Raw genomic sequence first — 27,632 nt, forward strand, 5'->3', positions numbered from 1 at the left:
AACTTCTTCTAATGCCACTTCTTCAAAATAGACTCGCCCAGGCTGTGGTATTTTGTGGAAGAGCCACACTCAAGGGGCCAAAGAGCCGCATGTGCTCGCAAGCCGCAGTTTGCTGACCAATGCCCTAAGCCATGGCCTGGGGACAGTGGAGAAAGAGGGAGGTCCTGGCTGAGTCAACCCCTGCTTCCTCCTCTGGTTTCTCCACCTTGCTGTTATGCTACCCCTCCTCCATTCTGTGTTCTGGATGGGAGGTGTGCCCATGGGCATGGCTCCCATCCTCACCGGAGACAGCTGGTGCATTTGATAAAATACCAAAGGCTCTTCTCTTGTTACTCTTATAGCTATTTCAAGAAATAAATAACAATTGATTGCTATTTATGTAGGAGGCACAATGCTAGGTGCTTTGGGATGTACAAGAAAATGTGTAGGACCAGGCTTTGTTTTCAAGAAACTTACATTTTAAACACAAAGAAATGACAAAATCCATCTATAGTATGAATCCTGTCTCCTTCATCAAGTACCCATATTACTTTTTGCACACCTGACTTACTGTTGGAGAGGATAGCGATGCTCTTATGTTTTGTCTAAGCACTTGATTGATTCAGAAATTCAGTACCAAAAGTTGATTAGTATGAGCAAAATTGAAAGCTCTGAGTTACATAAACAGTGATCATAATAAACCCACAGGCTCTTAGCTCAAAGCCTATTTATTCTAGAAAAATGTGTCTATGTGATTTCTTGGTTCACATTACTTTAAGAAGCAGTAAATGAGCAATCAGAAACTGACAGCAAGAGTCTACTCTTACTCTTTTTCAAAGCACTGAGATTTAATAACTGCTAGTCTCTGTAACAAACACCGTGTAAAATCATAAAGTGACATGCTTGTTTGGAGCCACTTAAGTGAGGTGCAAACTGTGCTACCTGCCATGATCGCCTTTAAGAGCATGGTTTTATGGCTAAACAGAAAAGTTGATATTAATAATGGTGAATGGTTGATTTTTAAGGAGACGTTATGGGGTTACATTATGACCTATGGATTCTACTCTAAAAGCATAGAATATATTTTAGAAAAATCATCAGAAATGGGAGAGTAAGACTTTATATAAAGTGTAAGGATGTACTGGAATTTTTTATTAAAAATATTTTTTTAAATAAGTAAGCCATCTATTAGGAATTGAGATTTTATTTGAGAAATTCTTATCTGAAAAATGAAAGTGAATAGTGAAGGACTGTTATGCATGTAATTTGAAAGATGCTCACTATGATGGAACACTTTCAAATGTTTCCTAGAAAAATTTCATGGAAGAAAATTGTTATCTTGACTAATTTCATTTGCCCAATCAGATTTAAGATGATTTATCAGATGGGTGTGTGTTTTTTTCTGAATTTCTTGTTTTCATTCCCATTAAAAAACAATGAAAACCTTATATCAGGAGAAGATACAGAAATTCATAGGCAGTGCATCGAAACAAATAAAAATTTAAGTGTAGTTTGTTTATGATGAAAATCTCTGCAGTCCTTTTATGTGATTTATTTAGAAATGATATATAAATTCAGTGTTTGCCAGCAGTTCTTTTAAATTGTTTTAATTCACATACAGTTGAGCTACATTATCTTCCCATCACTTGCATTTTTATTCATCCCTCTATAGAAATACTTGTGTCTTAGTTGCTTGATTATGTTACCTCTATTAATGACCAATCATTGTGAACTTAGGAGATATTTATTTTGCTATTTTCTTAATAAAGATTAGATTCATTTCTCAAATTTTTTCTCAAGAAAAAATATTCATTCAACTGATGTTTATAAAGAGGAGACTGTTGAGCAACATGCTTTTTACACATGATCTCATGTAATCTTTACAACAATAATGAGGTTGAGAAAAATGGATTTCTTTAGGTCACAGATCAAGAAACTGGCCGATTTAGGGATGAGTCTCTTGCCTCTTTGCACTACTGACTGCCTCCCTTAGCATATGGCTTAGTGGGTGCTGGATGCCGACTAGCCACTCAGCATATGCAGGGCCTGGTGTGTCTCCAGGTCTGTTTTCCATGAAATGGTTGGGGCAGTGGCTTAGGAATGGAGATAAGCAAGCAAGTAATGCTACAGTAATGATTTGTCCCAAGCACTGTGGGAGCAGAAAGGAGTGAATGACTAATTTGGAGAAAGCCTTCAGAGAGGCTGGCATTTGATCCTGCAGGTTGAGTAGGAGTGTACCCAGGAGAGGTGGACATTTCTGGTGGGGGAAGAAGGCCAAGGGCACAGGTCTACAGGGTCTGCAGTCTAATGCAGCCGGTGGAAAGTGGGGAGGTTGACAAGAGGTGATGCTAGCTGGAGAGGCTGTGCAGGCGAGATGGTTATACCACTGCTGGTGAGGAGATGCAATCATGTGGGCCAGGCCATGGGGATGGGATAATATGAAGCATTGCTGTTTACTTCTTCCACTAAATCTCAGCTCTGATAAGTGCCTTCCAATTTCTTTACCTTCTTTCCCTCTTCCAAAGTAGAACTCCCTGAGATTCATCTCTGGGTCTGAGAGCCTGTGTGTGCTCTGAAGCTTTGGGTTTAGAGCTTTGCAAGAGTGTGGTACTCTCCCTGATGAAGAGGGAAATGTGAAAGCTCTGCCTACTGGCCTGGGTTCTGCTCATCCTAGTCTTTGCTGAGCAGCTCATTTGCAAGTCCCTTTAGTTGATTTGAAAATATTCTGCCCTCTGTGCCCATCAGTTTCTCCACCCATGCCAACCGAACTCAGCCATTGGCCCAGGTCCTGTGGCCCCAAAAGCAACTGCCTAGTGTTGAGCTCCCAGAGGTCTCCACACACCTCATCAGTGATCTGCTGCCTGCCGGGGCTCTGTATAGGGCTCGGTCCTGCCACTTATGGGAACTACATCCTCTCATCCAGGTATTCCCAGGCTCCAGGGCCCACCTGAGAGTGATTACCCCAGTGGGCTCTGATCAAGTCCTGGTTCTGCCATTTACTAGCTGTGTGGCCTTGGGCACATTTCCTATTCTCGGCCTCAGTTTTCTCTTTTGTAAAATGTCAAGAATGGTTCCTTCTTCACCGGTGTAAGGAGTACGTAAATTAATATATACATGTCTAATTATATATATTATTAATGTGAACACTTACAAACACGTAGTCAGCACTCAGTGAAAATTCTGTGTGGTCATAACCATCACTGTCATCAGTCCTTTGAAAGCACGCAGTGCCTGCTACCCGTTCCCACTGAGGCAGTCCGGCTTCCCTTCCCAGAGACCTGGCTGCAGATGCCATTCCCCAAGTTCTGTGATTCCTTTGGCAATCAAAGATGTGACTGTTCTTTTACCATTGGGATCAGAGAAGGAGAAAAATCTCTTTGAGCCCCACCCCCAAGTTTCCTGTGGCAGTGGAGCAGAAGCTAGACTCTCAGAAGATTATCCTGCCTCATTCATTTAAATGTGCCACACGGTCTGACCTGTAAGGTATCAGTGGAAACTCTAATCACTCACTTACGCCTGCCAAAGACTAATTTTTAGGAGCCTCAGAGGTGGGTGTGCATATTAAAGGAGACCAACCAGGTCCTTTCAGTCGAACCCGAGCAAATGCGTATTGATTAATTTAATTAAAGGAAGATTATAACCTGTGCGCTGCACTGTGTGAGAGCTGACTGTGTGGTTCCCAGGGATCTTTAAAGCATGTGTGTTAATGGCCTTCTCATTTAAACCAGCATGAATCTGAGGTTATTTCATCAATTTGCTAATCAAATAATTGCCAGGAGCACAGAAGATAAAAAAACAAGAATTTTCTTTTATAAGTAAATTAAAATGCTTTAAACTGTCTTTAGTAATAGTTCTATATGGAGTGTGGTTCAAAGAGATCCTTTCTGTTTTTCAAATATTAGGGGCAAGAGTTCTTCTGCTTTATTTATTCTTCTGATTGCACTGCCTGGTTTGGGCTAGAGTCATAGAACCATGAAGATTTGTTTCTAAATATCTTTTTATTGAGTTTCAGAGGAAGAGGAAGGAAGAGGGAGAGAGAGAGAAACATCCATCAGCTGCCTCCTGCAAGCCCCCTACTGGGGATGGAGCCTGCAACCTGGACATGTGCCCTGACTAGGAATTGAACCGATAACTTCTTGGTGCTTGGAATGATGCTCAGCCACTGAGGCACACCAGCCAGGCAGAACCATGAAAATCTGACAGGGCCATGTGTTTGGGAAACCTCTGATGCTAGTATCTTGAGGTCATTCTTCTTGGACCAGACCCGAGGGAAGAAGGGAGATTCTCTAACCTGCAGAGGGAAGGCCCACTGCCTTCCAGGACATGGATGGAGAGGATGGGAGAGGGCGGAGATTCTTGGCATCCGAATGAATAATTTGCCTAATTCCTCTCCCCCTATCCTTAATTGTTTATCCTGTCTCTCCTGAGCCAGAGACCCTTTATTTTACTCTTTCCAGGGAGTAGACCTTCAGATTTTTACCAGCATGGAGAAATGGAGCAGGGTCTCTGACTACTTAACAAGACTTCCATGCCCTCACCCCCTGGTGTCTGTGTCCATTTGTTAGGCTTATATGCATACATACAAGTCCTTTGGTTGATCTCTACCCCTTACCCCCACCCTCCCCTACCTTCCCTCTGAGGTTTGAGTATCTGATAGATGCTTCTCATTATAATCCACAAATGACCAATGGACACAGGCACCAGGGGGTGCGGGCATGAGGGGGGGCAATGGGGGGATAATGACACATATGTGGTACCTTAATCAATAAAAAATAAGTAAATAAATAAATAAAACATATTCTCAGGTGAGGATTTTTAAAAAAGGGATGGTCAATGAACTTAGAACTTCAACACCACTAAAAAGAACCAGTCAAAAATGAAGGATACATTAACTGAAATGAAGAATAATTTACAGGTAATCAATAGTAGAGTAAATGAAGCTAAGAATCAAGTCAGCAATTTGGAATATAAGGAAGCAAAAAACACCCAATCAGAACAGCAAAAAGAAAAAGTAACCCCCCAAAATAAAGATAGTGTAAAGAGCCTCTGGGACAACTTCAAGTGTACCAACATTTTCATCATGGGGGTGATGGAAGGAGAAGAGAGAGAGCAAGAAATTGAAAACCTTTTTGAAGAGATAATGACAGAAAACTCCCCCTTTCTGGTGAAGGAAATAGACATATAAGTCCAGAAGTGGAGAGAGCCCCAAACAAGAGGAACCCAAAGAGGCCCACACCGAGACACATCATAATTATGCCAAAATTTAAAGAGAATCTTAAAAGCAGCAAGAGAAAAGCAGTTGGTTACTTACCAGGCAGCTCCCATAAGACTGTCAGCTGATTTCTCAACAGAAACTTTGCAGGCCAGAAGGGAGTGGCAAGAAATATTCAAAGTGATGAAAAGCAAGGACCTACAACCAAGATTAATCTACCCAGCAAAGTTATCATTTAGAATCAAAGGACATATAAAGAGCTTCCCACTGACAAATCTCAGAGGCAAGGCAGGGGGAGGGGGGAAGATTAACCAAAGAATTTATATGCATATATGCATAAGCCATGGATACAGACAATAGTGTGGTGAAGGCCCGGGGCATGGGGGCTGGGGGGCGGGGAGGGGACGGCAAGGGCAGTGTGGAGGGGGTCAATGGGGGGAAAAATAATCCCTTGGCTGTCATTTCAGTGAGACATTTTAGAGGGAGAGATTCGATGTGTATGTTCAACCTGCTTTCTTTACCCAGAAGTAAATCCTCCCCTAGGCACATCTTCTCATCCCTGCTCCCTGTGCCTTTACTCCTAAGGCCCAGCCCTACCTCTCCATCCGGCCACTGAAGGAACATGGAGCACCCCCCTTCCATCCAAGCTCCCCACTCGCCCCCTGCTGGTGCGGTCCAGCCTCCTCCCCTCCCCGAAGGCCCAGCTCTGGGTCTGACTGGTCTGTGATAAACCTCAGGCCATGGGCAAAAACACACACATACCCCATGTGGGAGCTACCTTTCTGTGTGTATCTTACTTACATCCTCTCCAAGAAGACTAAAACTAGGTGTGGCCTGCTTCCTGCTAGGCCTTGCCTGAGAATTCGGGTTTAAGTTGCCATGTGGTACGAGGAAAGAGCATGGCTCTGGAATGGGACCAGTCTGAAGGCAGCTCTGGACCGCACCACTCACTAACTGTGTCACAGTGGACAGGGAACTTAATCTTCTGCAGCTCCCTATCATCTCTGTAAAGTGAGGCTGTGAGGACTGAATGAGATGAAGGGCGGCCTGCTCAGCATAACCCCTGCACCCAAGGGGTATTAGTCCAGGTCAACTCCCCGCTCTGTGTTCACATCTCCCTAGCATGGTGTTTTCCTCCTAGCGACGCTCCAGAATATTCACCAGATATTGTTCTGGAAAAGACGTTGATACAGGTTCTTCATCACACAGTTATCCTATTTTTTTGTATCCGAGTTGAACCACGTCAACTACAGCAGGAACCAGAATTTTAGGGCAGGAAATCCTTACTGCTTGAGTAAGCAGAGGGCTGGGGGGAGGCAGACACAGGAGCCGCTGGCTTTCCCAAAGCCAACCTGAGGCTCACAGCTGGGCTTCCTCTCTGCAATTACAGATGTGGGAACAATGTGAACTGACTTCTAGTTCAGTCCACAGGTGGCTGCTTGGGATCTGGAGCGAGCTGGGTTTTTGACCTCAGGTGCTCTTCTCTGTAGGGTTGTCAGCTATAATTATATGTTCAGGTGTCAATTAGCAAACAGCCCATCATTTGGCAGTTTGGGATAATGAGATGAATCTTGTGCTGATCTTTCAATTCAACAGGCATTTGATAGATGCTTTATATATAAAATCTGATGAGTGTCCATATCGCTGAAAAAGAGCAAGCCCAGGAGCCACAGCACTCATTTGTCTGACCATCAGGAAATCTCTAGTGATCTCAGCGCTCCTGCCGCTCTTTTCTACCTCTGCCGACTTCCCAGCCCCCAATGCTCGTGAGCCACATCAGTTACCATTTATCTTCACGATGGCAAAACTCTTCCTCTAACATGGTCACGCCTGCCTTACGTTTCTTTGTGCCACAGTCCCCAGTGAACCCCAAGCCCAGATTTTTACCATGGATCCAAACCTGCCCTTCCCTCCATCCTTCTCATCTCCAGTGAGTCAGTCAGTAATTTCTGAGTTTCTCCCTCTGTTTCTGCCTCTCTTCCTCTTCTCCTTCCTTCTCCTCATTTTTATTCTTTGTAAGAGCAGGGCCTCTGGTGCCACACACACTAGCTTTGCATCTGGCTCCACTAATTTTGAGTTGTGTTACCCTCGCTTATTACCAAGCTTTTTCTGTCTCAGCTTTATCATCTGTCAAGGGGATATAATAATATCATCTACCTCATAGAGTTATCATGGGGATTAAATATGCCAATTATTTTTAAAGCACCTACAATAACACCTGGCATATAGTAAGCAAATATGCATGGTTATTTAATAAAATAAACTCTCCTAGCTGTTATCCAGCCCTTACCTGCTTCTTATTATGAGGTAGAGTTCAAGACTGAAAGGAGAATAGCAAAAGGAACACATGAAAATACTAAAAGAAGGGGAAGGCTGGCCTGGCATTGTCACAAGGAATGGGAAACATCGTCACACGAACAGGAAACGTAACACTGGAATGGAAGCAGGAAAAGGGTTAATGAGATGAACCGGAGGAAGGGTGGAACTAAGGCAAGTTGGCACATCAATAAAAAAACAGTTCTGTTTCTGAATAATCCGCTAAGATTAAAAAATATAAAATGCAACTTTTTAATATTTTATTGCAAATGTATACACCAGGAAAGTAGAGGGATACTTTATAAATGCATAGAAATTTTCCATTTTGACTTAGGCAATTAAACCAATTTTGATCCTCATTCTAGGCAGAAATTTTTTTGTCACATCCTGAAGGTACTTAGGCTGCATCAGATTTGTATTGAACGAGAGCCGTGGAGCCTGAGTGAGAGACGTGTATCCATAGCTGTGGAAAAGCAAGCCCAGAAGCCACAGTGCCATTTGTCTGACCATCTGGAAATCTCTAGTGATCTAAGCACTTAATTTTACCCTCATTTTTAGAACAAAAGGGAGACAATAAAAGAAGAAAATGGACAGCAGGAACATCCTACTGTTCATTTTCAAAAAATCTTAGTGATAAAAGGAGCAGAGAGTTTAAAAGAAAAGAGATGAGAAACCATTAAAATGATTTGAATGCTCTGCCTGTATTTTGCAGTAAGCGCTATTGTTTTCAGTTACATGGGAACTGTGGTAATTTTATGAATCATTAGAGTTTTCTCTCCAAATTATATCTGCGTCTTCTTAAAGTGCCTCCTAAGTTTCCACAGTAAGAGGCTGTTGAACAATTTCATTATTCCACTTAGTACTTTTGAGTTTTGTATTAATTTTGCATTTTAAAAAATGTTATACTTACATCGAAAAGATAAAATCCTGGCATCTGAATCCTCGTGTACTTCATTTTTCCTACTTTTTAAAACATATCAGCCCGAGCCAGTTTGGCTCAGTGAATAGAGCATCAGCCTGCGACTGAAGGGTCCTGGGTTCGATTCTGGTCAAGGGCACATGCCCAGGTTGCGGGCCCAATCCCCAGTAGGGGGCATGCAGGAGGAAGCTCATCAATGATTCTCTCTCATCATTGAAGTTTCTATTCTCTCTCCTTTTCCCTTCCTCTCAAATCAATAAAAATATATTTAATAAATAAATAAATAAATAAATAAATAAATAAATAAAACATAGCAGCTTCTCACTATTCTCACCCTCAGTCTAATGAGAGACTCTAGAATAAATTTGAAGTCCTCATTTGGTAGAAGGACAATGTTCCAATTAAAAGCAAAACCTTCCCCCAAAACTGAAATCCATCACAACCATTGAACATTGTTCTGTGGCTTATATGTCGCATCAGGTATAGTGACCTGCAAAAAATGTACTCTGTTAGTGACACCAAACACACCTTCCTAGAGTGGCTCCCAAGTCCACCAACCTGGGCCAGCCAGTCCAACAGGACCCACAGGAAACGGGTGAAGTCAGCAGAGAATGTGTGTGTGTGTGTGTGTGTGTGTGTGTGTGTGTGTGTGTGTGTGTTCTAGTTTACTTTCTTGGGAAAGGTTGTACTTTTATTACTAATTTTCCTCCTATTTTTGGTATTAAAATAGTCATACTTTTATCATACTAGTACATTTATAAAACAATGGTATTGAAGGTGCTCTGGTTTTGTTTCGTTTTATTACAAGCATCATAATTTGCTAAATAAAAAGTTGGGTGTATGCTGGTCCATTTATTTTTCCTGGTCAGTGAAATCCTGAAGTCTGGAAATCGTTGTATTGTGTTGGCTGTATCCTTCCCGGTGGCGTGGGTGTTTCCTTTGTGAAGAGACTGTGTTAGGAAGAAATGCATCAAAGCCTCCAGAGCCCGATTTTGAACCACCAGCTCTTCTTAGACTCCGGAGAAGAGTGTGTTCTTGGGCAGTATGTGGGTGGTTCTGTTCCTGTCACACAGACGTTGGCAGGATGCCACTGAGTTTGCTTCTCAGCTTGCGTTATGGTAATTTCTAATTTCATACGGGCCCGTCTCTGCACGAACAACGTGCTTTCATAGCTAAGATCTAGGAAAAGTAGTGTGACGGACTCAGCTCCTAAACTTGGGGAAATGAGTTAAAGCCCTACTTGGCCTTATGGTGAACAGGATGGAAATGTCACCATAGTTAATGAAGGGTGTCACATCTTTCGTGAATAAAGAAAGGAAGAGTAATTTGTTCCATATCCCCAAGGCAGTGGGGTTTGAAATCATTTGATTTTTGCCCAGTGGTGCACACTATTTTTCTCAGCATGCCAAAGTCATGGAGCACTTAACTTGATTCCTAAAAGAGCTGGAATGGGTTTACAAGGACCAGTTTTGTCAAGAACAAGATCTACTTTTTAAAATTCATTAGCTCTTGCCTGGCCAGTGTGGCTCAGGGGTTGAGCATTGATCCATGAACCAGGAGATCACGGTTTGATTCCCAGTCAGGACACATGTCTGAGTTGTGAGTTGTGAGCTGGATTCCCAGTAGGGGACAGCCAATCAATGATTCTCTCTCATCATTGATGTTTCTATCCCTCGCACCCTCTCCCTTCTCTCTGAAATCAATAAAAAACATATTTTAATAAATAAATAAATAAATAAATAAATAAATAAATAAATAAATAAAATCAATCTGTTAGCTCTTCTCAAATTTTGCTGTCCCTCTCCATCTGAGGTACTGTATCTCTACCCTTTAACAAGCTTGCCCTTGTGCATGCACGTTTGCCCTCTCTCTCTCCCACTCCTGCCCAAACGGCTCCAGATGTGCTGCTTTCCTGGAGGACTCTGCATCTCACCCCTGAGGTGCGCGAGTAACTGAGGCTGAAACGATGTGGGGGAAACTTGTCAGCATAATTGATGATTATATGGTGTGAGCCTCCAAAGACAGGTGAGCTGCACAGAGCGGAGCAAACCTGTGTGTGGTGTGCCTCTCCCACGGGCCCAGCCCCACATCCTCTTCTGACACGTTGATTTATAGATCTGTAGCTCTTCCCTAATGAATCGTGCCCCCGAGTGGGTCACTGGGGCCTCCTGCTGAAGGGACCTTGCCTTTGCCAGCAAAAGGAAGAACCGTAGAGGTTCTGCTTCGTGAATTTCCAGATTTGTTTGTTTATTGGCACTAAATGGAGTGGCTGAGGACATGTGATCTTTAAAAAGACAAAATAAGCCCATAAAATGCTGGACTAATACCGTTACATCAAGAAAGGGGTTTCTGTGAAGGCAGATGCTTTGCGACGTTATAGAACCTAGTTAGAGTAGAATGAGAATTTGAGGAACATGGAGAAATGCAGGCATCTGGGACCACCTATGATGGCAGCTTCGTGTTCGAGAGTTCTTTAAGAACCTCTATTTCTGAGTGCTATTCTTATTCCTTGCAACTGCTTTCAGTGTCAGACTTGCTCAAATACAGGAATGATAATGACTGCTCTACTTTCTGCAATCTGCTGGTATATCGATGAGATATTTGCAAAGCACTCTGCGTTCTCAGGAGAAAGGGTGTTAGAAAATGCTATGGTGATATTGTTAGCAGGGCATGGAAAATTATGCAAAAACATAATTTCAGAAAGATGAGCCTGAGAAAGATTGAATTACAGCCTGAGCCTCTATGGCCATCTTCTGTCCAAAGTCCAGTCATTTTGTCTTAGGTCTCAGTTCTAGGTAAGGTGTCAGGAAATTGGGAAGAGAGGAGCACTGGCTGGGGTGAAACCGTCATAGAAGAGTCTCTCGGCTGCCAGCACTGGCGTGGCCTGCATCGCCAGGACAGCCTGGTGAGCAGCGGGAGGGCCCTACCTCCATTTCCTCTCTTGACTCCATCCTGCCTACTCGCTGCATTACTTCCCACCTTCCTTTCACTGACATATGTCTCTCTTCCCTCACCACACACTCCTGTAAACCTGGTTCTGCTGTCACCAAAACCACCACCAAAACTGTCATCTGAAGGTCACAGTGACCTTCCAGAATCACTCATCATTCACTTGACTACACTGTACCTGGAAAAGGCTAACGAACTCATCACTCATTGTTTCTGTGTTTCTGCTAGAAGCAACGAAAGATTCAGGTTGCCTGAGTTCAAATCCTGGATGAACTAATTATGTGACCTTGGACAACTCTTTGATCTCTTAGTACTTCTATTTCCTCAACTGTAAAATAGGGATAATTGTACCCACCTTATACATGTTAAATAAAATTTATAGGGAGTTAAATAAGATAATGCATATAAAACACTTAAACCTATATTGTATGGCACATTTCGTTATAATTGTGGATTTCTAGATGTAGCATAATGGTAGTGCCTGGCACATAGTAGGTACTCAGTAAATATTGGATAGATTGACAGATGAGTGACAGGTACTTTATTCTAATATTCACATGTATACTACTATAAATGCTATTGATAGTAAATATAAATGCTATTCATAATTACGGTACACTCAATATAAGAAAAAGGAAATAATGATACTTGGATATTTTATCTTCACCAATCAAGTCAACAAGGGGTTAGAATTTGGTTACTTTTGAAGACCTGTTTCCTATAAGGTCATCTATATTTGTGTGTGTTTTTTCATGCCTTTTAACTTTTATACTGCTTCATTTATTACAGTTTTCTTTGAGCAAATTATGTGTTTTTAAAAAACAACTTATATTAAAAATAATAAAGTATTTTTTAAAATGTATGTATAGCTAGACTATAAAGCTTAGACTATTATTAGGCCATTTGCACAGAAAGACAATATTTAGAAAGATATAGCTGGGACATAAAATTCCAGGGAGTAAATCCTCCATTGGAATTCTTCCTTCCAAAGAATCCAAGGAGTAAGTTCTCCATTTGAGTCCTTTTCACAAGATTCCAGGGAGTAAGTCCTCCATTGGAGGTCTTTCCACAATATTATAGGAGTAAGTTCTCTGTTAGAGTTCTTCTTTCTACAATATCCCAGGAGTAACTCCTCTGTTAGAGTTCTTCTTTCTACAAACTTCCAGGAGTAAGTTCTCTGTTGGAATTCTTATTTCCACAAGATTCCATGGAATAAGTACTCTATTTGGAGTTCTTCTTTCCATAAGACTCCAGAGAGTAAGTACTCCATTGGAGTTCTTCTTTCCACAAGATTCCAGGGAGTAAATCCTCCGTTGGAGTTCTTCTTTCCACAAGATTCCAGGGAGTAAGTCCTCCGTTGGAGTTCTTCTTTCCACAAGATTCCAGGGACTAAGTCCTCCGTTGGAGTTCTTCTTTCCATGTTGGAGGACTCTGTGAGTGTCTGGGTTGTTCCTTAAAGGCAGATGCCCTTCCCGTAGACCTTCTTTTCCTTGAAACTCTTCTACCTTAGATTTTATTTTGTTTTGTTTTCTTGATTTCTGTTTTGTCTTTGACCCCACTCTTTTTTTCTGTTGAACCCTTTTTTCCTCCTGTCATTAAAGTCCAAGCCACCCTAGACTATTGTTGGGGCCTCAGTCAATGTTCTTGTTTGAACACTCACTTCTCTAATTCACCCCTAGGTCAACCTGATAAAATCCTTCTTCATCTAACACGATTTTCCCAGGAGGAGGCACAGTATGGGGTATTAAAGAGGACATAGAAATGTTCATCAGAAGGCCTGAATTCTTCTTTCTTGTTTTCAAATCTCTCTCTTTTTTATCTTGCTGCTTTTAAGATTTTTCTGTTTATCACTGGTTTTCATCAATTTGATTATAATGTGATTTGCTATATTAAATCTTTATATATCATGTTCCATCACATCTGCAAACCTGTACAAGCTGGCTTCTTCACATTAGTGAGGCTAAGATTGACCTCTGGAAGAGGTTGTGACCATCTGACCACCACCCCCCCCCCCCCCGTTGGGTAGTTACAATCTTCCTCATGTGACCAGAAAGTCATCTGTCCGGTGAAACCTTGCCATTACAAAATTGTTCATTTCGTATCAACTTTCATCTGTTTGTCTGAGCACTAGTTGGTAATTTTTACCTGAATCAACTGTTCTATTTGGGGATCCAAAATGATTTTCTGGTTCTGTTATTTCTCCTACGTGTCTTTGCTGGCGGTCTTCCCACAAAATAAAGATCCTTCGGAAAGACAGAGTAAATGCCTAATTCTTTCTCTTTATTTATTAATTCTCAAAAAGGAATTTGATAAATGAGAGTTTTTTTTTGCTTTTTCTGCGCATTGATTTTTTTTCATATTTTTAAAATAAATATGATCACCTGCAATAATTTATTCTGTTTGATACTGTAAGCATCAGCTCTGGCCAGAGGGAGCTGGATTTAGTTTTTTAGACCTGGATTCTAGATTTTGAAGTATCCTAAACTAGCTATGTATCTCTGATAGGCCCTTTAGTATTTGACTTAGTTGTTTTCCTTTTGTTAAAACTGAAGAATTAGACTAGATAGCAAGAGTTACTTTCAGCTCTAGAATTAGGATTCTGAGCTCCACTACCTAACACCCTGGTCTGTTTCTCTCCATCTGCACCTGTCATTCACACCATCCACAGGCTGGCTCCAGTCAACCCTTTCTCCTCCAAGTCCTCAACAGGAATCCCCTCCTGTAGCCACCCTGGTCCCGTTTGCTCACCCTTACTCCCAGCCTTTGCATACACCCTTTATCTTGCCTAAAATACCTTTCCTCTTCCTCTCCATGTATCCAAACCTCACCCATCCTCCCGTCCACAGTTCAGGCTCTCACACCCTTTTACTCCTATTCTCCTATATTGTCTGTTGCACTTAACTTGCAACTTCTCTTGGAATATTACTTGTTTGTTGTTCAAAATAATATTGTTTCATTATCAACTACATTATCATCACCCCCTGGAAAAAGAGACCATGTTTTCAACCAAAAACATTGCCTGGAACAAAAGAAGTGCTATAGCAATTCTTATACTTTTTAGTATAGTAATTATTATACTTTTCCGTCCCCCCTAACATGTAGTACTGTATATTTTGCTAAATAGCAACCTTAAGGTCTTTTGAAATATGTGATATATGGTGTGTGTGTGTGTGTGTGTGTGTGTGTGTGTGTGTGTGTGTGTGTGTCTGTTGGGGCCCTGCAGTTGGGCATATGTCTTACAAGTGCTAATGTGCACCTACCTGTTCATTGATTTATTTCCACTCTCTGGGTCCCATTATACATCAAGGGGAATTGATCACCTGGCTATAGAGTCGCATTGATTTGAAGTATGTAAGTCAACAAATATTTATTTTATTACCTCATATTATGGAAACAAAGATGCCCCCTGGGATCTTATTACCTAATTATACACAACTATTGTACACTTCTTTCCCTTTCCTGCTATTTTGTTTTGAATATGAGATCACAAATCCCTAAAGAAACTTCCTAACATACCAGCTGTGCTTATCAGATATGTTAGAGATAGAGTTTATTCAACCAGAAATAATCCTCTACCTAAAATGTTAAAAAATATATTATTAGTAATTTACTTCACATACATTTTCCAAGTTTTTAATTAGGAAATAAAATTTTTAAATTGATTTTTAGAGAAAAAAGAAGGGAAAGGGAGAGAGAGAAAAGCATCGATGAGAGAGCAAAACATTGATCAGCTGCCTCCTGCATCTTCTCTGCCGGGAATCCAGCCTGCAACCCAGGCATGGGCGCGGGCCAGGAATCAAACCAGCAACCTTCCAGTGCACAGGTCAACGCCCAACCAGCTGAGCCACACTGGCCAGGTGGCAACTACGTTTTATAATTACTTATGTGAATTCAAAAGGGATACAGTTTTCCTAACTGCACAAAATTTTTGACTCACATTTTCTTTGTTAAGCCTATGCATAAATTTTTCCTGACTATTTAGGCTGCTAAACAGAGCTTCAGAATGTATTCCCCTGTTGGTTGTATGAATATATTTGTCCTTTTGACAGTGGGACCTTTTGAAATGATCTTCCTTCACTTTGAGTGGATTATCTAGTGATTAGTGATATCAGATTGGATTAGTTTGTGTGTTTTCTTGTTGGAAAAGGGGGGAAAAGGGATATTAAAAATATTTAGGTACTATGTATGTGTATGTTATAGAAGAAATTCCAGGATCTAGCTTCTGGCTGCCTTCCTCAGCTCGCCGTCCTGATGTAAACACACACACACACACACACACACACACACACACACACACACACACACACCACACACACACCACACACACACACACACACACACCCTTCACCCAGCCTGGAAGAACCACTTGCAAATCCTGAATCCCACTCCATGTCATGCTTATGCTGCTGCATTACTTGAGTGCTTCTTTTCCCATCTTTTTAATCTACAAGTTGCTGTTTATCTTTCAGGACTCAGTTCAATGACAACATCCTCTTTCTCACCACTCCCCCACCTTCCACTGCAGCCCAGTGAACTCTCCTCCCCCGCCCTCCACTGGCCGAGGTACAGATGCTGGAGTAGCACTGTGACACTTCACTGTCCTGCTAACATCTAAGATCACTGGAGGGCGACAACCTTGTCTCATCTGGCTTTTTGTTGCCTAAGGTACCCCAATACTTGGCACAGAGACAATGTTATTTAATAAATATGTATTAATCAATTAGTTAAATTCCCTGCTCTTTTTCCAAATAACTTCTGAACCTCCTGCACTTTTTTTTTTTAAATATATTTTATTGATTTTTTACAGAGAGGAAGGGAGAGTGAAAGAGAGCTAGAAACATCGATGAGAGAGAAACATCGATCAGCTGCCTCCTGCACACCTCCCACTGGGGATGTGCCCGCAACCAAGGTACATGCCCTTGACCGGAATCGAACCCAGGACCCTTCAGTCCGTAGGCCGACGCTCTATCCACTGAGCCAAACCAGTTAGGGCCCTCCTGCACTTTTTATTTAGTGGCCTGTAGTAGTGTTGCCAACAGTACTGCTATATCTTCACATGTTAAATATATACCACAAGAGAAAGCATTATAATAAAATAATCATACACTTACAGATGGTTTGCTCAGACACATTTTGAAACTGGTGCCAATTCATTTGTATTATGGTTGGACATAAATTGTTCAAAATTGATATTTAACATGCACAGGTGTAACCACCAGCCAGATGTTTCTCCCTCCCCTAGCAAAGGTGAAGAGAACCAAAGGGAAGGGGGTGAGAGGTGTTTTAGGTGTTTCTAACAGGAGGACCTAGTAGGGGCTAAGGAGAGTCTTCCCACAGAAAGGAGTGTTTAGTTGTAACCTGAAAGATAAGAAAAAATACTCTAGCCCTGGTCTGTGTGGTTCACTGGTTAGAGCATCAGTCTGCATCTGGGTACGTGCCGGAGGCAACCAATCAATGTTATCAATGTTTTTCTCTCTCTCTCTTCCCCTCCCTCCCTCCCTCCTTTCCACTCTCTCTAAAATCAATGGAAAAAATATCCTCGGGTGAGGATTAATAAAAAGAAAAAATATTCTAGAAAAGCAAAACAAGGGACAGAAGTTTGCAGGCAAGTATACATTGAGTGGCCAGATTATTATGATCTCTGAATGCATAATAATCTGGCCACTCAGTGTGTGTGTGTGTGTGTGTGTGTGTGTGTGTGTGTGTGTGTATTAGAGGCCTGGTGCATGAATTCGTGCATGGGTGGGATCCGGCCAGCCTGGCCAGGGGGAGGGGACATGGGCGGTTGGCCGGCCTGCCTGCTGGTCGAACTCCTGGTCGAGGGGACAATTTGCATATTAGCCTTTTATTATATAGGATATACACTGAGTGGCCAGATTATTATGCGTTCAGAGATCATAATATCTGGCCACTCAGTGTAAGGCCCTGCAAGGGGAGGAAGAACTGAAGAAGCCCAGGTAGCCAGGTCTTAGAGGGGCAAGAGGGAAGTGGTAGGCAAAGAGGCTGGAGGGTAGACAGAAACCCTGTCGTGAAGGCCTTAAGGGTCATCTGGAGAATGTGGGCCCTAGTGCATGAAAGAGCTGTAAGTTGGTGAGAAATAGAATCAGATATAACTTTACATTTTTTTCCTTTAATATTAAAATTACAAACTGAAGTGCACAAATCTTAAGAGCAAAGAGTTTTTATATGTTTTTACTTATGCAACAGCTGCCCAAGCAAGGTATTTTCAGCGCCTGGAAGGTTCCCTCCTTCCCATCAGGACTGGCCCCTCCACTATTGTGACTTCTATCCCCAGAGATTACTTTTACCTTTTTCTTGAACTACAATAATAACAACAAAACCATGTTACTTGCACTCAGCCTGTGGTCTGTGAGACATTCCTGTTGTCAAGTGTAGCAGCAGTTCGTCTATTTCATCTCTGTGCTACATTCCACTGTATGCATTCACCTCAATTTATTTACCCATTCAATTATTGATGGCCATGAGGATCGCTTTTATTCTTATTATTGGTTATTTTAAGGAACACATCTGTGAATATTATGTTCATGTTTTTGCTGGACATCAGCACTCACTTCTGCAGGAGATACAGCTTTGTAAAAGGCCTCTGCCTGTGCGGGGGAGGGTGACAGAGGAGAGTGGAAGGCCAGTTCCTCAGGCAACGACCCCTGGGAACAGCCTTTCACCAGCGGGCTCTGAGAAAGCAAGCACCTTCAGAGCATTCTCAACGTCACACAAATCAAAATGGAGATTAGAAACAGCAGATGTCCTTCTGGCTTTTGTCAGTAGTCATTGTTCATTACTATTTTCCTAATTGAGGTAAAATTGGTATGCAACGTTATGTAACTTTCAGGTACCCAACATTGTAATTTGGTATTTGTTACACTACAAAGTGATCACCGCCATAAGACGGGAGTTAGCATTGTTTACAGCTTGCTAATTGGGAGGACAATATGGTATGGCAAGTTTTGCAAATTATAGTTGATTAAGTAACAATAAACAGAAACATTATTGTCAGCATCAGACGTGCAGGTAGCCCCTCGCTCCACAATTGCTGTGTGTGTGTGTGGTAGTGGGTGTGTCTGAAGTGATGGATGATTTATTTGCTTCTTTCAAATGCTTCCTAAAGTGGTTTCCCAGAACCCTCAGGTCTTTGCAGCATCTCTGAGCCATCCCTGCTCCAGCGGTAAAACAGCACAAATACAGAGCTGGCATGGTCCAAACTTGTGTTTTTTTCCTGAATTGTGAATTTATTTATACGTTAAAACTTTTAAATGATCATGTTTAGTTGAATATATGTGTGTGTATAGATACACACATACACATATACTGTATGTGTGTATACACACACACACACACACACACACACACACACACAAACACACACACACTAGGGGCCCAGTGCACGAATTTGTGCACCTTGAAAGGAACTGTGGGTCGCAAGGCTGCGGTGGGCACCTATCCTCTGTGCCCCCACCCAGCCCTTCCCACCACGGCCCCCGGTCCTGTCTGCCTGCAGCCCCGCTCCCGCCACCACCACTCCCATGTGCTGATGGCGCCAGCCCCACTCACACCCGCTGATGGTGCGGAGCTATTGGGGCCAGCGCCAGCAGCGGGTGCGAGTGGCAGCTGCTGCCCCGATCACCCCTCAGGAGCAGGGGGAGGTGGAGAAGCCCTTAGGGGTGATTGGGGCTGGCAGCTGCCGCTCACACCTGCTGACAGCACTGGGCAATTGAGTTGGCACCGCGCGCCAGCAGTGGGTGTGAGTGGCAGCAGGTGTGAGCACCAGGTGAGACCACAACGCGTGGGAGCAAAGAATTTTCAGTAACTACCAGAGGCTTGCCCCGATGACAGTGTCTGGCGCCCTGCCTTGGTCTGGCGCCCCCGTTCACCTGCTCCACCATCCGGCCATGGCTGATGCCCGCCATATTCTGCACTCTGCCATCTACTGCCGATGACCGCCATGTTCCGCTCATGACCCCTGGTGGTCAGTGCACATCATAGCAAACAGTTGTTCGGTTGTTCCACCATTCAGTCTATTTGCATATTAGGGTTTTATATATATAGATATACTAGAGGCCCAGTCCATGGAATTTGTGCATTTGGGGTGGAGGGGGGTCCCTCAGCCTGTCCTGCACCCTCTCACAGTCCGGGAGCCCTTGGGGGATGTTCAACTGATGGCCTGCAGTCGGACATCCTTAGCATTGCCACAGAGGCAGGAGAGGCTCCTGCCACTGCCGCGCGCTTGCCAGCCATGAGTCCGGCTTCTGATGCACTGACCACCAGGGGGCAGCTCCTGCCTTGAGCGTCTGCCCCCTGGTGGTCAGTGTGCTTCATAGCAACCAGTCATTCGGTTGATTTGCATATTAGCCTTTTATTATATAGGATATGGTTGACATTATAGAAAATAATACAGCCTTTTATTATATAGGATATGGTTGACATTATAGAAAATAATACAGCCTTTTATTATATAGGATATGGTTGACATTATAGAAAAATCCAAGACCTTCAGTGACAATCAGTGTTCAGTGTTCATTTGGAAATTGAGACCCAGTAATGTGTACTGAAGAGGCTGTGGTCTGATTCCACCGGACCAAGTCAGGGTTTTAACCCACTACCTGGCCTTCTAATTTTACTCTACATCCGTGTTTTTACCCTGTTCCGAATGTGCTATACATTTGCATTAAATCATCTAATAAACATTTATAGAACACTGGCAATATGCCAGAAGCCTTGCTAGTTGGTAGTAGAGATACAAGATATAGTCGCTGATCAAAGGAATTTATAGACTAGCAGCAGAGAAAGTCAAGTGACCCAGCGGTTGTCATATCCCACCTGGGACTTGAGATAAAATTATACCCACGGTGGTCTGGTAGCACAGAAGAGGGCATTTAAATCAGAGCAGATAACCCTTGAGCTGCCTCATCAAGGATGAGGGGAATGAGCTAGGAAGGGCATACCCAGCATGGAGATTGGGAACCCCAAAGGCACAGAGGCAGGAGTAGCCTGGTGCAATCATTCCTGATAGCAGACTGGGATGGTTGGAGCCCAGGGTAGGCATGCTCAGGGGAGCTGGAGAGAAGGCTAGAGCGGGAGGCAAGAGGTCAAAGAACTTGTATGCATGTATGTACTAGTATAACCCGTGGACACAGACAGTAGGGTGGCGAAGACCTGAGGCAGGGGTTGGAGGCAGGCTAAAAGGAGTCAATGGGGGAAAAGGGAACATATGTAATACTTTCAGCAATAAAGATTTAATTAAAAAAACAAAAACACAAAGCTGGGTGTGTAGGAAAGGGTGTAGTCTGAGGACGAGACCTGGATTTCTCCCCTGTTCCCACCTAGACTCTTGTGTGTCCACAAGTTTGTCATCTGGCCTGGTGTCCTCATCAGTATGACCAGAGAACTGGGGAGAGTTGTCCCCAAACCATGTTCTGGAAACATTGTCCTGGTAGATGCGAAAAAATATGCTATGAATAATTGTGCTTTACTTACATTGTTAGGGGAAGTTTGACTACCACATTCTCCTTTAAGATTCACCATGGCATCAGCATGTCCAGTCCTCCAGTGAAGAAACTACTTCAAGTTTCTCTAACTCAGCATTTGTCAAGTTATTTGAACTTAGAGCCAATTTCCTATAATATCACTGTCCATATCATGCTGCAGAGCCCCATTTTAGCAAAAAATGAGCAAGGCCTCAAAGATCCACATGTCTTCATTTATTTAGTTATTCCATTTTTGAAAGAGCTGGTCACACACCCTCTTTGTGTTTTAGATTGCTTGTGTATCCCTGTAAGAAACTTTAGTTGTTATTATTTCATAGCATCAGCTATCCTGGGAATTTTTTTTCATTTTCTCATTTTTCATGTCATGCCTAGACTTGATTACCTGGTAATAAGTCACAAGAAATGAAAATTGAGTTGTTTCTGTATAAATATCAATCATTTATTATACATTTAATAGAAATTACAATGAATAAAATCGGGTCTCACTTATTAGAATTCACTCAATATAGGCAGATACCGAAATTAATAATGAATCAATGAATCATTTGTAATACTAAAGAGATCATATAATAAAAACAGAACTGACCTTGTTAGAAATCTGATATTTTCAACATTTATCTGTCAGAGCCACTGATTTGGAAATTATTATAAATTCTTGAAAAATGGAACTTTTTTCCCTTGTAAAAATAACCATCATTTGGCAAACGAGCGTCATTTTCCTTGAGGAGAATGTAGTGACTGGCTATCCAGAGTGCTTCATGACAAGGTAAACCAAGCAAATAGCTGGAAAATTGTTTGTAATCACAGAGCATCACAATGGTTGGTGAGCACAACCATTCACATTAACCATGGCATTCTCACTACTTCCTCCTGTAGGTCCTGTTTACCCCACATCCCAATCTCCAGGGATTGGTCCTCTGTGCCTGCATCTCCCTACCACTCCCACTGTCATCAGCACAGTGCTGGTCACCTGAAAGCACTGGGATAAATATAGACTAAACTGATCCACTCAGAGAGGTGTGTCTAGCCACCCTCACATGCGACAATCGGGGTTTATTGGTGTGCGTTACTGTTGCTGTTTCTTTTATTAGTAGTGTTGTCCTGAAGATCCTGAGAAATTATAAGCAAGTAGCAGCCGGGGAGAGTGGGAGCTGGATGAAAGGCGGAGAATGCCAGGCTTGCTTTTGAGAAATTGGTAATCTGGTCAGGCAGCCCCAGCACACCTGGGAGGCCTGGAACAATTACAGTGTTTATTTCCCGGAACAGAAGCGCCAGGGCACCCAGTGAATACTCAAGTGATGAGGGCCAGTAGATTAGCGGCACCATCACATTATCCTCGGTTATTAGAAGAGTAAATTGAGTCATAAGAAAGGAAGAGGTTACCCAAACCTGCCCCGAGTTGATTACCAATGGCATAATTGAAAGGAGAGGCAGGCCCTGTCCCTCAACAATCTGCGCCATCTCCCGCGCTCATCTTGCCCTCGCTCATCTTCCCGCAGAGCTTTGGGTTTTAAACTGGCTTTGTCAGGAAGGCTGAGCTGCACTCTCCTTTGTTAATTGCTGTCCACATGTTGTAGGATATCCTGAGTTCTGAAGCAGGATGAGGATTTTAGATTCTTCTTAGCAGCATGGGGACATGTAGCTAAGCAGAATCAATTCCTGTCACTCACACACAAATACAGAGAAAAGGGATTATGGATCAGGGGAATCTGCAGTGTTTTAATCTTAAAATCAATACAGAAAAGGAAGTTGAACTTGTGGGGATTCTATAGAGATGGTAATTTTGTTTGCCTTACCGAATATAACTGTTCTTCCTTTTCTCCTGGTTATTTTACTTTGGGGGAGGTTAGAGGGGGAAAGAAAGGGGAAAAAGACAAGAAATCCCTACAAGCAAATAATCTTGAATAAATATACACTTGTAAACACATAACAAGCCAATCCTCCATTGTATAGAAAAAAAAGCTGCATACTTTTATCCATTCTTTTTATTTTTAGAAGAAAAATAAAGTTAACCAAAACCCTGTACCCCACTGTCTGCATTTAAGCATAATAAAATGCCTTTGATTCTTTCATGGGTCACTGTCAGACTGGAAAAAAAAATGGTTTTTTTTCAATGTTTACTTTACGGCCAAGTCTACCGTAGCCTATGCAATTCTTTCTGATTAAATGCATATTCAACAAACCATTTATTGACTAAAGGATTCCAAGCTGCTAAGCATGTGATTAATATTTACCCCAGTGTAATTCTGCTCCTTTTGAAAGATGAACTAATGGTTTAAATAACTTGGTCTTTTCTTAAAGAGTGAGAAATTACTGATTATGCCTCTTTTCAGACATAACACTGGTTTACTGCAGAGTACTCCCTGTCTCTATGTCGGAGTCTATTTGGACATTGCTTCTACAGTGGCAACAACAGCAGCAAATACTGTGATCTCATGAGAAAACGATGGGGCTACAGGCAGAACTCAGGTCTAGCCGGGAGGCAGAACCCTGTAGTTAAAAGAGCAAAGCCTGGAGCCTTTGCTTTGTGTACTACCTGTTTCTAAGCCTGTTTGTTCATCTTTAAACTAGGGATGAATACAGGATTCACCCTGTAGGTAGGCGTGTTGAGAGGATTAAGTGAGGTGAAGCATGTAGAACCCTAGCACTGTACCTTGTACTTGTAAGAACCCAATAAATGTTCATGATCATCATGATCATTATGTGTCTCAGGTGAGATAACATATGCCATGTATGTAAAAACATTCTAGATGCAGTAAAGCACAATACAAATGGTAGTTGTTATTCTTAATAGATTGATGGTTTTGAAACTTTAAAAATAAGTCAAGGAAGGCTTTTTCTTTGTGCTGCCTGCCATAGGTCCCTCATCTCAAAGTATCGACCTGGAAGTGATAAATTAGACCCAACTGAATATATATTCACTTTCTGAAAAGCCACAGAGACAGCTGTGACTGCCCAGAATTCCATGAAATCAATTTGAAAATCCCTATCCTGTGTACTTTCACAGAAAACACTTTCTCAGATCTTGGGAAGACCAGCTCTATGTAAGATACTTATTTTGTTGTCATTTTTAATCAGTATTTTTAAATGCCCTCCCAGGAAAGCTTGAGTGTTTGAAATAATTGCATTATTTCAGCCTTCTTTCCTTGTCCTATTACTTGAGTAAAAAAAAACACAACAACTCCTGAGTCTGTGTCCTCTCTGTGTCCTTGGCAGAGCACAATCATTGTGGAGAAGACGGTGCAAGACCTCCTGAATCTGATGCATGACTTGAGCGCGTACTCAGATCAGTTCCTCAACATGGTGTGCGTGAAGCTCCAGGAGTACAAGGACACCTGCACGGCGGCCTACAGGTAGAGTGCTGTTGGGACCTGAGCAATGTCACTGGCAGCCTGACTGTTGTCTGGTTAGTGAGGCTGCCTTCAGAGCCTCACTCAGAGGAAAGGACCACTTTTGAGTTGGTCAAGGGGCCTGAGGAGAACATGTGCCACAGAAAGAGTCTCCGGGATGCTGTCTTCATCCCACAGAGGGACAGAGCCACTGAGGACTGCCATTGGTGGCTTAGATGAGGTGTCAGCCTTGATTTCCATGAAAGCTTAGAATCCTAAGATTCATCTTCCTTGAGGACATTCCAGAACTTGATTAGCACATCACGTGATTCTAAACGATCTTTAAAGTAAAGCAATTTCAAACTCATAGGAATGCTTAATAATCTATAATATGATTTCCTTTTAGTTCTTTCAAATGTGTTCCTCTTACTGTTTGATCTATAGCCTTCCTACTGTCATGAAAAGACAGTTACACTGTTTTTAGCATCAGCAGAAATGAAAAACCATTGTTATGAACTTGAAAACCTTTAGTGTTTCCCTCTAATTTCTTTTCTCTGGGTTCAAAAATCTCTTTGAGCTCATGGAAAGGATCATAGCACTTCTCATGAAAAGCTAATTATAGGAGCAAATTATGATCTGGTTGACAAGACCTAACACAATTAGGGGAGAAAGGAATATATAATAAAATACTACATTGTGTATGATATATAATTAAGCCTAGGCAGGTGAAGTACAGTACATAATCAGGTACTACTTGTGCAGTACAGAATATAAGAGCAGAGGGAATGAAAGAGAGAAAGGGTGATTGGAGTCTGGAAAGATTTCACAGATGATGAGCTTTGTGCTGGGCCTGAGAAAGACAAATGCGATGTAGGAAGTTGCAAAGAATAAGTTAGAGTGCAGGGGTGGAGAGGAAGCACAGCACAGTTGCCTAGTATTCAGAGGGGGAATAGAAGGAGGTTTGGATGGAACAGATGTCCTAGTAGAAGGTTGTGAAAAATAATATTTAATAGGAAAAGTAAGACCAAATAACAAAGGGTCTTAAAAGGTAAGACTTGAACATTTAGATGTTGTATAGTAGACAATAAGGAGTCATTATAAGTGAGCCAGGAAGCAGTGGTCAGAAAGATGAATCTGGCCGAAGAGTATACAACTTAGATTAAAACTTCACCACCTTCCAGCAGTAAGTAATGGTTATCCACAGAACATCAACCAATTAAAGAAAAGAACCCAACCACTTCGCTGAGAGATGTGCTTCCAAAGATATTTTACTTTATTTGTTTAAAAGTGATTCATAAAATTATATTTGCCTTTAAATCATACAAATAATCAGTAATTATTCTATAATCAATTGTGTACTAAATAATAATTATAATGACAATTCAAACAAAAAAATGTTAAAATTTAGTCTTGTGGTAACAGAAAATTTTAATTTATCTTAGATTTTAATTTGTACAAACAGTTTTTTGGCAGAACACCACAATAGAGTAATCAATAAGATACTCTCAAGCATAAATATATATTTCTAATGGATGAAATTCAGTGAGGAACTAAAATAGAAATAATAATTCCAAGAGAAAAGTGAACAATACAAACTGGCAAAGAGGACCTTTTTCGAATATAGTTTATGTGTATAATGGTGAATATCAAATCCCTATGGTGTTGAGATTCCACTGGATACACTTAAAAATAGTGCTTTTAAAGTGTCACTATTTATAAAATTAAACAAAGTATATTCTTTGCTACCATTTAAGTTCATACTAAAAGATATTAAATATCAATTTTTAAATGTGGGGAGGAGAATATCATTTTTTCAAAATTCCTGTAACTGGTATACAAATAGAAATTTTAAAAGCCACTGTTCATCGTTAGTTCTCTCCGATTGGAATTTCTGGGCCACAGAGTTATCTTTTCAGCTTTACAAAACCCACCTCCAAAGTGATTGTACCAACATCACATCAACCAAATGAGACTCAAATAGCATATTTTAAATATTAAAACAAAATATTAAAAAAATAAAACCTTTAAAATTGGTTGCATTTTAATAACATTGTTTTAAATTGACTATTAAGTTTGTCTTTAACCTTCACTGAATTTTAAGGTTTTTTTTTTTAAAAAGCAAGTCATATCCTCTTTCTGCTTATATATCATTATGGCTAACCAATAATTCTAACAAATAATAATGCTGATGAATATTAATTATAATGGAGAAGTTATATAACCTGTCCAAGATAAGGTAAAGTTGATTCTAGAATCTAAACACCACTGATCACCATTTATATTATTGTTCTTCTTGTGATTTGTTTTATTTTTTTTAATAAATTTTTATTGATTTCAGAGAGGAAGGGAGTGGGAGAGAGAGAAGCATCAATGATGAGAGAGAATCATTGATCAGCTACCTTCTGCACGCTCCCTACTGGGGATCGAGCCCTTGACTGGAATTGACCCTGGGACCCTTCAGTCCATAAGCTGACACTCTATCCACTGAGCCAAACTGGCTAGGGCTGTTCCTGTGATTTAGAAAGAAGTTTTTTTAACTTCATACAGCTTGGCATCTTACTGGCTGTAGATGTTTTCCTTGTCATTTATGATCCTGCCGCTCAATATGTCACGTGATGGGAAGCTCTCCACATCCACAAAGCAGGCTGGTCCTTTTGAGCAATTTCTTGTTTTGAAATGATGTCCCCCTATCCATTGTGCACAGACCTTTTTCCTGGAGTGATTCCAAATTAGTTTAATCCTTATACATGAAAACCCTTCACATATGTGAGGTTGGCTATCAGGGTCCATATTGTCTTCTTACCCCACCCCTACCCCACCCCAGACTGAACATTCTCAGTTTCTCATAAACCATCCCAGTCTTCTTTCTCTCTTGCCCGCTAGCCTGGTTTGTCTGGCTTAAAATGGAGAACTCCACACTGAGCCTAGCATCTAGTGTGCTCTTTGTACTTCAGCAGCACCGTCACCTCCCCTGTGCAGGGCCCAGTGCTGGACACAGTGCTTCTTCCTACATTCTGTCATTGCATTTGTCAGCTACTGATTGAGCGTTTACCAGACCCAAGACATGTGTGAGTGTGTGGGGACAGCAGAGTCAATCAGTCACAGATTATACCTTTAATGAGCTTATATTCTTGACAGAGGATAGAAAATAGGGAACAAAGAAAGGGGACATGTGTATATCCACAGCATCTACACTAATAAAAGAGAAAGATGCAAATTGACTGTACCTCTGCGGCAACCATAAGCCAATCAGGAGTGAGTATGCAAATTAACCCAACAAACTGGCAGGTAAATTTGCATATGCAGGCACAGAGCGAAGACTGAAGGCTCCGCCCAAGTGAAGACTGAAGACTGAAGACTCAAGGCTCCGCTGCGGCCGGAGCCAAGCCTGAAGGCTGAAGTCTTGGATCCGCTGCGGCCCGGGT

The 27,632-nt window shown here is 41.7% G+C and overlaps 1 protein-coding gene across 1 annotated transcript in view; it reads left to right on the forward strand.

Annotated features, from left to right (window-relative positions):
- Positions 1 to 27,632, forward strand: part of EXOC4 (exocyst complex component 4) — a 771,568-nt gene that overhangs the window by 592,672 nt on the left and 151,264 nt on the right. The window contains exon 12 of the mRNA XM_080666468.1: positions 24,095 to 24,231. Coding sequence (XP_080522594.1) covers positions 24,095 to 24,231 — 137 coding nt within the window. The remainder of the gene's footprint in view (positions 1 to 24,094; positions 24,232 to 27,632) is intronic.

Source organism: Plecotus auritus (assembly GCF_963455305.1).
Source record: "Plecotus auritus genome assembly, chromosome: 4".
Classification (NCBI taxonomy): Eukaryota; Metazoa; Chordata; class Mammalia; order Chiroptera; family Vespertilionidae; genus Plecotus; species Plecotus auritus.